The sequence below is a fragment of the Brachyhypopomus gauderio genome, chromosome 20, assembly GCF_052324685.1.
Source record: "Brachyhypopomus gauderio isolate BG-103 chromosome 20, BGAUD_0.2, whole genome shotgun sequence".
Taxonomy (NCBI): domain Eukaryota; kingdom Metazoa; phylum Chordata; class Actinopteri; order Gymnotiformes; family Hypopomidae; genus Brachyhypopomus; species Brachyhypopomus gauderio.
The window spans coordinates 10,378,961-10,390,056 of NC_135230.1; the positions used below are offsets into that span (position 1 = coordinate 10,378,961).

At 40.2% G+C, this 11,096-nt stretch overlaps 1 protein-coding gene and 1 long non-coding RNA gene across 3 annotated transcripts; one reads left to right on the forward strand and one right to left on the reverse strand.

The window, feature by feature from the left end:
* Positions 1-27: 27 nt before the first annotated feature.
* Positions 28-3,166, reverse strand: spryd7a (SPRY domain containing 7a). The gene is made up of 5 exons (XM_076982388.1): positions 2,923-3,166; positions 2,667-2,783; positions 2,415-2,581; positions 1,786-1,888; positions 28-1,131 (listed from the first exon to the last, which is right to left on the reverse strand). The coding sequence occupies exons 1-5, from the start codon at positions 3,026-3,028 to the stop codon at positions 1,034-1,036; spliced, it is 591 nt and encodes a 196-aa protein (XP_076838503.1). The 5' UTR covers positions 3,029-3,166; the 3' UTR covers positions 28-1,033.
* A 55-nt stretch (positions 3,167-3,221) lies between these two features.
* Positions 3,222-6,859, forward strand: LOC143483982 (uncharacterized). Of its 2 annotated transcripts, none has more exons than XR_013122517.1 (3): positions 3,222-3,380; positions 4,924-6,064; positions 6,347-6,859. It is a non-coding gene; the product is annotated as an uncharacterized LOC143483982 (long non-coding RNA). The 2 variants fall into 2 exon arrangements; XR_013122516.1 differs by lacking the exon at positions 3,222-3,380 and adding an exon at positions 3,717-4,088.
* Positions 6,860-11,096: the final 4,237 nt, after the last annotated feature.

The following is an 11,096-nucleotide window of genomic DNA, read 5'->3' on the forward strand; positions in this document are numbered from 1 at the left end:
TCTGTTTCCAGTGAAACTGCAAAGAACTAACAGAGCAACATCTTTATTACTATACAAACAAATAGCACACAAATTACACGTAACTGATTATACAAAACATTGCGAATACCAGATATATTTTTTAATTCAAAAGTGTTTTATAGGAAACTGTGTAACAAACACAAGTACATAGACCATTTCACTTTTGGGTACAAAATACTCAATATAGGCACTACATCCTCTTTACTTTCAGCCACCCATTTATCTCGATTAATATTATTATTGTTGTTGTTGTCAGTAAATGTCATGGAAACGTCTTACAACTGTCATAACGCTACAGTTACCAAATATGTAAAACACAGTGAACTATTAATTACAAAGTTCCATGAATATATATTTGGTGAAACAACAATTTGGTGAAGTGCTGTGGGGGTGGAACAAAAATCACTTTAGACATGGATGGATACAGTACTGAGATTTTCATTCCAGAAGTTTAAACATAAATAAATCGAATGAAATATAATTCCAGATTTGGTCAACCTGTTCCATTAGTTCCACTGAGAAACAGGTAATGTTACAGTTATATTTAATCTATTAATTCAAGCAACAACTATAACTGTTGCTCAGTTCTAAAATGATAGTTGGGTCAAGTAACCTGATTATTTCCCTGATTTCTGTTCACTGGCAGCAAGATCACAGCAGAATATGAATCAAATACATTGAGTGTAGAGAGGATAGTCTTTTAAAGAATATCTTGAATTACATATGCCCAAATAATACAATTCTCTACATAAAATTACATAATTACAGGGCAAGACTGGAGTGTTCTGTATGCTAACTGCGATCAAGTTAATTCTGCATTAGCCAAACAAACAAATCACAGAAGACGTAACACTGACACTGTACTTGTGAGCTTGCAGAGCAGAGCAGTCACATGACCACACATACAAAAGCCAAGACCATCCCTGGGGTGCCTCTGACTGGGATGTAGCAGCTGGAACAGATACAGGTGACAGGTGAGGGGGAAGTTGGTGGACACGGGGTGGGCTGAAGTTCAGAAGATCTGCTGCTCAAAGAGAATCTTTTGGTACCCTTGTGGAGGAGGGTGGTAGAAATCACTAAACTGACAATCCAGAATTGCACTATCATCCACTGCAAAAACAGGGGGGGGAAAAGTGAAAGGAAAGTGTGAGACTTCAGTGAAATTAAGAACAAAAAATAAATCTAAACATAGATATCCAGATTACATATGGTGTTAATAAAAGTAAAACACATGCACACAAAAAAGACAAGACTAGAAAGCATGCAACTTAAGTGTAAAAAGACAAGCAAGCCACAAGACACGGGGTCCTCCATGCAGTCAGGCCTGGTTTTCACTACATGACACGGGGCTCTCCATGCAGTCAGGCCTGGTGTTCACTACATGACACGGGGCTCTTCATGCAGTCAGGCCTGGTGTTCACTACATGACACGGGGTCCTCCATGCAGTCAGGCCTGGTGTTCACTACATGACACGGGGCTCTCCATGCAGTCAGGCCTGGTGTTCACTACATGACACGGGGTCCTCCATGCAGTCAGGCCTGGTGTTAACTACATGGGGCCCTCCATGCAGTTAATTCACCACATGAATTAAGAGTTAATGGAGACTGTATGTGAAAGATCATATCTTTCTGGGACAGTCAATTTGCTAATACTTCATGTTCTACAAGATATGTAAAAGGACCCAAGAGATTTCTGGGGGCAGCAATGCTGATGCAATGCTTCCCATGGAAAGACAAACTGCCATTTCCACAAGTCTGTCTTACCATATACTACAGGAAAAACTGTCCCTCGAATGCCGGACGCTGGACAGTTCATGTTCTTGCCATTCAGGTACAAATTCAGCTCCACATGGTCATACGAAAGTCCCTGGACATAAAACAAACAGAACAAAAAAGAGCAAGGTTTGATTCATTCACACCAAGTTCTATATGCACACATCCAAGTGACAAACACTTCTGAAACAGAATACTTGTAACAGAAATCTCAATATCTATGCTACAAAACAGGTGACTTTAAATTTAAATAAACTGACAGTTCTGTTAATCCCATAGGGTTAGGGTTAGTAGTACTAACCAGTAGTACTAACATTGATATCAACTATGGAAAACACTTTACTGAACATGGAAACCACAGATCCTGATGCTCAACAGGATAATAGTGTTCTGTGCTATCCCTTATAAGAACAATGGATCTGTGTAATGGTGATATTTGAATGTTGCTGATGTTGGATTTCACTTCTTCTGCACTATTGTGAGGGCAAATTTACTTCCTCATACATGGGAAATGTAGTTTAAAAACCACTGTGCAGATGATGGTACATATTTACCACCATCATCTCATATCAGTTGCGTCGTCTTAGCTTCTCAAGAGCCTTGTTGTCTTGGAAACTTACCACTATGTCTCCTTCCTGTGGTAGGCTGTTGGCTGGTAGCCGGTTCTTCTCCTCGTCATTGTAGTACACGGTTCCATCCTGCCTCAGCACCAGACTGTGTGCATCCCTGCCCATCGGGACCTGGTTTAGGTTCGCTTTCTTCGTAGCCACACCTATTCCCCAAACGCCTGCAAATGTTTAAAGAGTCAGTTGCCGAAAACCAATAGAATGCGACCACCTTTGTTTAAACGTAAAAAACGCACACAAACTTACCTGTAGACTGAATCTTGAACTCAAAGTAGCTCTTGTTTTGATGGAGAGGCGCGTTTGCGATGCAGCCCCCAGTTCCACATATTCTTCTCCCACTTTTCACAATGACAACATCGGTACCTACACAGCACACACGTTCACAGGAGGCAGAAAACGAACCTCAAAACACCGACAGGCCATGCAGAACTCACACGAAAACTCAAATATACGACACAACTTTATCTAACCCCTCCATCTCGGTCCCCACCACCTCACATACCCATGTGGTGCGTGTCCAGCTGCACCGTGGGCATCTCCTTCAGCGTCACGTGGCTCGGGTTCCTGCGACCGAAGCTGTCGAAACAACACGAAAACAACCCTGCCATAACGACGTCTCCACGGCTAACGGTCTCGGTATGTACTGCCCTTATCGGCTATATAATCCGAAATCACTCTATTCGTGTAGTATCCTAACGGAGGTCATTTCACCCGTGTTCACATCCGTATACCCCCCCACCCCCGAGTAACCGGAAATGACGTGGCACATAGGCAGTCGTGAAATGCTGAGGAGGAAAGTCAATGGTGACCTCTAGTGAACAATAAGTTGTTTATGATTACTAGTATTATTATTATTAATAATAATCATTAATAGTATTACTTCTACGATAAATATCCTCATTAGCCGCCTGATAAAGCACAGAGTGAACAGTTTTTGGCCACTAAAGCCTGTCACTTGAGGTAAGCAGCCTAAAAGTTAATCCAAATGACAATGCGGTGATTTATTGTTTATAACAAGTTTTTTTTTCACGTAAGACCGGGCAGTAATATCATATCTTAAAAGGGTATTAAAATAATTGTGATAGAGGAAACGAACTTAACTTGGCGCTTTGGAGCTATATGATAAAATGGTCTTATATAAGTAGCATGAAGGGCGAAACCACAGAAATAAACTGGTGTGGTGTCCAAATCTGTGACCTGAGAGGTCTAACTCGCCACGGCCGTCAAGTTTTGCATGGCAACAACACCTTCTAGGAAGTAAGCCCAACTGTGTGGAAAAACTACATTTTAAAACATCCACCTTTTGTATTTTCCGAATAAGTTTTTATTTACACGACTTGTCCGTCTCATGTGCGAATTGTCATAGTATTTTAAGCAGTACTTTTGCCTCGTCGTTCACCTAAAATAGTAACTACTCTCGGGTGGCGAAATCTGCACAGCAACAAACCGCCATGACTGCGCTCGCGGAGCGCCCTAGTAACTGGCGCGCGCGGTCTCCGTCCAATAAAAAGAGCGCGTGTCGGTCACAGCGCGCGCGCGCCACCGTAAACAGCGTCAATAGTTTTTATGGGATTCTCCGACAGCTGAACCGGTTTCGGCCGCAGTTGCGTTCACGCGTCCTGCGGGGTTACGCGCGAACACGCATCAAGTTAAACGGACTAAAACCAGGTACAGTAGGTTGGATATTGTGTGGCGTGATATTTATGGTGTCACCTTTTGATCCGTTTTATTGTACTTATTTACCTATTTACCTACCTAGATGTAGACTATACTAATCCAGGTTGATTCAAGAATAACAAATACTTTCCCTCCTCCTGATATTGTGTAGTGAGATTTGGACATAACTCCGGTCGCATCTCTGTGTGCCGTGGACAGCCTGCTGCAAGCTGTGTAGTCACAGATGTAGTCATACTTTGATGTTGCCTCTTCAAAGGACTGACTTAGAAAGTCACTCAAGCACTGAACACAAGTGAAGGGATTATGAAAGAACCTTTGTCTCTTGAATAACATTTTACCATATACTGTATGTGTGATTATATATATAATATATATTATTATATATAAATATATATAAATAATCTCTCTCTCTCTCACACACACACACACACAGAGTGTGAAATGATGTAGCTGTTGTAACTGCTGTCAGTATATCAGTACTAGTGCATCACCGAAGAGAAAAACATTTTTATATATATATATATATATATATATATATATATATATATATATATATATATATATATATATATATATATATATATATATATATATATATGAGAGAGAGAAAGAATATATTTGGTAAGGAACTATCGTTAAATCAGGCCTACAGTGCTCGGAATAAAGAAATTGGCATAAAAGTTTGCGTTTGGGGGGGGGGGGGGGGTCCCTTGACGAGAGACGGTGAGAGACGCTCAAATCGCTTTAGTGTAACACAAAATTGTTAGACGAAATAAGCTTACTATAAGTGTTAGATTTATCGCATCCAAATAATGTTTGTGTCCAGCCCTGAAGACACAGGTCGAGCAAAAACCCTCACGAACTGGAGCGCAAACGCCCAATGGAGCGACTCAGCCCAGCCATCACCGAATCAAGGACATCACATCACATCATCTCCTGACACGCTTGTGGTTGTTTTCACAGATCATTTTAGCTCAAATATTGTGATGGTATAATAGTAGTACTTTTTTGTGGTCTAATGTAACCCAAATTTTGTAAAAGTGCCTTGTTCGTATAAAGTTTTATGAACACAAGGAGGTAGCCTACATGGTAAATGTACGTGGGCCTTTTGGGTCTGTGAAATCTGACAGAAAACCGATGCTAAGCGTTTCGTGTCAAAGCTCATAGCCCGAACAACCACTTCATTAGCATGTAATGCTGTCCGTAACACCGATTTTATAATTAATTTCACATCCCATATACTGTTTTATGGGCTTCTGGTGCGAATATCTGGGAACATATTTTTCAAATGTTTAATTTTCAGCACATTTTGTCTCGATGGTAAGTCAGACCTGAAGCCATCAATATTTCGCCTAGTCCGCAAATAATGTCCCACACGCGTTTGGCAGGTCAGTGTCTCAAGTGTCGGTACACTTCTACAACCAAAGCGTCCACACCAACATTTCACTACATTTAACAGGCCTTCGTTTCAGTCACATATGGGAACCTGTTCGTTTTCAGCATCTTGTCCATGAGGTTAATAGGTGTCGGATTAATTTGTTGTCGGTGTCGGACCTGTTGAGGGAAGACGGACACAAAGTCCAGGTTAAGAATATAAGAACCAGGGCCCACGATGTTTTTACATCTGTATCGTCGGAGAACAAATGACTCAATTCAAATCTCTTGGATTTACACTAGACATTTGAAAACGAATCAATTACTTTATCAATTAATCAGTGACACGGCGGTAGTTGAGTGAAGATTCATTGGGACGTCTTGTAGATTCGTCCGTTAAAACAGGCCTACCCAAAAACAGTTTGGAGCAAATGTGTTACAAGAAGCACTCTTGGTGTCCTGACCTGGAGGACTCGAGGACTATACCGACCTGCAAATCCTACTCAGCATGTGATGAAGATGTTGGAGCATCGGACCACCAACCTCCACCTCGCATTTCAGTGGAGCGGATCTCTGATGAAGCTGTCTGCAAGGTGAGATGAAATTTTATATATAGCCTATATATGTGTATATATATATATATATATATATATATATATATATATATATATATATATATATATCATCAAAATACGATTGCATTGTGCATATACATACTAACACGTGCGCATTTCCACTAAAAATGAATATATAAAATAAAATGAGCATCTTTTGCGTTATGTTTCGAAGAAATTGAATTAATAATTTTAAAAAAATATAGTTTTATACTTTATGCATGCGTTCCTCTGAATGAAAACTTGTTTTCCATTATTTAGACTGCGATGTGGACCCAGACGAACGAAAGCTCGTCACCGCTACAGATGTTCTTGCCCTGTTGGTCTGGTTTTTGAGAGGACGTTCAGCAAGCAGCTTCCTCCAAGGAGAAAATTGGGTGTTGCGCGTTTGAGAGTATCGACGTAAATTGTCTTGTAATCAGCACTACCACATTAGAGCTGACAAAATAACCACCACGAAGTGTTCGAAAAAAATATATGCATGTGTGTGAGCAAATCTCTTCCTATTTATATATGAGCAAAAACTTACTATTTATTGTGAGACACCAAACGAAAAAAAGGCACGAGGAAAACCAATGGGGCCACGCGAGAACCCGAAGGCACTGTGAGGCTTCCCAGAAGATGGCGATGCTGTGTTATTTAGGGCGTTATGTGTGGAAAAACGAAGCCGTTTTATCTTTTGACACAACACGTCATTTTGAACATTTAAGAGTCCTGCATGTTCAGTTTAATAAGCGTGCTTTGCTCATGCCGTTTTTTCAGCTTTTTTTTCCTTCCATGACCCAAAATGCCCCATAACTTGATTTGAATGGTAGATTGATCTATTCAGTCTAGGGTCCATATGAATTAGACAATTTAAATCAGTTTGGTATATTGTAATATGTGACTTACAATGCCCAATTCTGCAAGACAAAGCAATTAATTTGTAAAAATTTGCAAGACTCATTTATTTAAATATTATTTTATTGCTTTTTCTCTCGTTTTATACAATGAATCGAATGTATACAACAGGTAATCCACAATGTGAAAAAACCATGAACCAAATAATAGCCTGGTCCTGGTCATTTGCATATAGATGCAACACAGTTTTGTTCACTTTGTATTCAGTCACTCCCCCAATAAATAAATAAATAAATAAGCATATCAACTACAAAACTTTGTCTTAACACTGGCAATTACCACAGAGCTGAAGCAGACTTACTGTTCCTTGTGTGCTGGTTTGAAAGATGAACTACCTCTCTCCTCCACTGGTGAGTTCAGCAGCTCGAGCAGCCGTGTGCACACACTTAACCCGCGCCTGGAGGACACCCAGCCCAGTGGACGCTCAAGGGACAGCCTAACTTCAGCAGCACGGTCAATACTGGAGGATTCAGTACTGCTTTAACTCCAATATTTACGTGCTGCTACAGCCAGACAGCCAGTTAGAGCAACAATCAGGAAACACACACACACACACACACACACACACACACACACACACACACACACACACACACACACACACACACACACACACACACACACACACACACACACACAGATATTCCAGCTACTGTTTTGCATACTTTCCCTTCTCAAGTCCAGAGTGAGTCTGTCCTGGTGTTACTGCCGCAGCACAGCACGGCCTGCAAACCCATGAAAACTCACAAACCATTCTGTGCTGCTACGGCACATCCAGGCCCCTGAGCTTGCCCCCCCAATCCCCCCACACACACGCGCGCACGTGCACGCAGTTCCCTCGCTCACGGCCAACAAGCGCGCGCACACACACACACACACACATCCTACTGGAACTTCGTTGCCAACCTGAAATCACAAAAACCAAATGGATAACTAAAAACCTGTTAGGATGTCATGGAAAAGTTTTGACAGGGTGACAATCACCACAAACATAAGTTGAACTTATCCAAGCATGCGGTGATGTATGAAGAGAGGTAATGATAACATGCCAAAGGTAGAACACAGCCTTAGAATTTAAGGGATCGTGAACTTCATCCAGCAGTAGACTAACTGACCAGTATATTGTTGTCATATGTGAATATGTGACTACCAACATTTGTATGTTAAAGGAAGTTAATGTGCTTGCTTTTAATCTAACAAAGGGCCAGCACTTAAGAGCTAAACACACCAAACACCCCGTGACTCTAAAACCTACACAACTTTTCTGCTGTTATTTAACCTGACATATATAGAGGGATAAAATTATGCAATTGGTCATTTCAACCAATTACACATGAACCCATGAATTACACAAGATACCAACTACACATGAACTCATGCCTTTAAAGCCCTTAAACCCACTTCCAAACATTTTAACCATAAAACCTGCTTCTCTCTAAACATTTTTTAATGTGCAGTCTTTTAACCTGAATTTAACACTCCCTAGAAAGCCCACTGCTGACCACACCTTTGCCAACTTAATAGAAACAAAAATAATACCAAAACAAATACATCTGCCCATCAGTTAAAGGTACATCTGTAATGAAAAGGGCATACAGCAATTATAATAATCATTAGAAAATATATAATTACTATTAAAACAAGTTAAAACCTCACAACTGCCATCTCGCTAAACAAGACTAACAAGTTTATCAATGAAACTGGTTTCGGTTTCTAAATACTCAAATTACTATTATATTTTTTTTAATTATTTTTTTTTTACTAAAGACATTACCAGTACTTTTTACTCTCTAAAAGTTCTGTTCACCTCAGTAATTATTTAAGCTTATATCTGTTTCATTTCCAGATTTATGGTATGTGGCAGTACAGATGTGTGATTGTGTAGTAAATCAAAAGTGTGAAACTGTAAAATTACACAGAACGAAAAGAACTACCCCAGTGTCTCTAGATACTGTGCAACACAGATATGCAAATTGCAGTCTTTATTTCAACAGCTCCTTCTCTGCCTCTTTGTGGCAGCAGCAATTACCAATGATTTTTTTTTTGTTTTGCTTCAACAGTCATCAGATTTCCAATCTTGCACACTTTACAGTCACTTCATTAATTTGCCTTGTAATCGTTCACGTTATCAGAGGCAACATTGTTTTAGTACATTTCCTACTATATTTGGAATTGGGATGTAACAGACATGGTGCAAAATGCTTGAATGCTGTACAGCCATGAAGTCCCACACACACACACACACACACACACACACACACACACACACACACACACACACACAGATAAATTAACTAATCTTCTTACTATGACTGAGGCGTGGCCTTTCCATTTGATTGTTCTGCTGAAAAAGAAGAGAGAATGTATTAGTTATATGACATATGACTTTATACGAGTTATATGACATTATATGGCTGCTGTGTCTGGGTGCCACTGTTTAGTTGTCAGGACAAACTTCATAACATTTTACCACTTGAATGCCACCAATGACATTAACACTTAAATAAGGTACATTTTGCCAATATTTGTGGTAAATTACCAACTATAATTAATAAAGGTTTTTTTATACTTGTGTGTGTGTGTCTGTGTCCTTCAATTATGTGTCCAGAAAACACTGTAATTTTAAAAAATATATACTTTAGTCTGATTTCAGGTTTCCAAACATTTGAGCAAAACATCCACCACTTCTTTTTCTGTATTCTCAAACCACTGCTACCTGGTTCCTCACAATGACAAACTGCAAGACAGATAACACGGACAAATATTTCTAAAGGTCCGACATCAAACTAAATTCTGACTTCACTCTCTGAGCCAAAAGGCCAAGAACCTTAAGTGATGTGAAACATAGCAAATCGAACTTTACTTACATTACCTCACACCAAAAAATAAATAAAATCAATCAAAAGCCATCTGTCATGCACACGTCAACCTGCAGCACCTTTAATAAAAAGTGACTTTAAAAACGGTCTGAAACTGACAGTTATATTTAATCAAATTTAGTAAATTTGGAGCGGAATTTTGTATAAACTGGCATCATAATCTGTCCTCATTCAGGACAAAGAGAAATGTTGTTAATGCTGTGTGGAATGTCATGTCCTCAAATTTTTTTGACAAGATAAAATGCAACCATTAAGATACAGATGAGGGTTGAGAGGAGTCTTAGCAGACCCTTCACAAGCATATCAAAGTAGGTCTCAAATACAGGAAAACGTGTTTTCTCCCAGTTAATTCCCCAAACTTCTTACATCATACAATGTTCTAACTTTTTTAAAATCTAGACTATTGCAAGGGTCATGCTTGCCTTTGTAAGTGCGTATGTCAAAAGCTTACAGCAAAACATTTACTTCCTACCACAAAAAGGGAAGTTACTGCAGCACATTTCTACTTTTACTAATAAAACGAGCCAAGAGGACAGTACTTTAACACGTGTGTGTGTGTGTGTGTGTGTGTGTGTGTGTGTGTGTGTGTGTGAGAACCGTGTCTCCCTCGTCAGCACCTGTTCTTATAGTCCACTCTAGTAACAATTATAAAATCCACGAGTGCACTACAAAACACACTCACACCTTAATGTCCATGCACAACCACCATCAACCGTGTTTGTAACTTCCTATGCAATGAGATTTCTTTCAAACTGCACAAACAAGCCAAGCACAAACAGCCAGCAACACATTAACCTTTAAACTAGCAACAACAATAAAGATAATATTCACAACAGCCATTTGAGTCAGTAATAGAAAATAAAGCTTTTGAATCAAACACCAACAGAAATCAACAGTGTACATACTTCTCTTTTTGTTCAGCAGGGTTCGGTCACAGGAGCAGTCAAAACACACACAGCTCCTTCAAGGGTGAGGCAGGCCAGGTCCAGGAGCCAAGTGCAGTTCCCTCAGTAATGTCAGAGAGGGGCTGCCCCCGACAGCACGTGCTGTACTGAGAAGAGCTGAAACACACCAGCAGAGTGCCCGCATCACACACTGTACACACATGCTCCTCTCAGCACACAACTCTGTAACTGGCATTCCACTCCACCTCACCCCACCCCACCCCACTCCCCCTCACCCCACCCCACTCCCCCTCCTTAAGGGCCAAAACCCTGATGCGTTTCCAGACA

Bases quoted from the DNA above. Each gene is read 5' to 3' on its own strand.
- spryd7a (XM_076982388.1), bottom strand. From the start codon at position 3,028: ATGGCAGGGTTGTTTTCGTGTTGTTTCGACAGCTTCGGTCGCAGGAAC. The intron at 2,582-2,666 runs GTAAGTTTGTGT...AAACATTTGCAG, and splicing joins GTTCAAGATTCAGTCTACAG to GCGTTTGGGGAATAGGTGTG. The intron at 1,132-1,785 runs GTAAGACAGACT...CTGTTTTTGCAG, and splicing joins AGTTTTTCCTGTAGTATATG to TGGATGATAGTGCAATTCTG.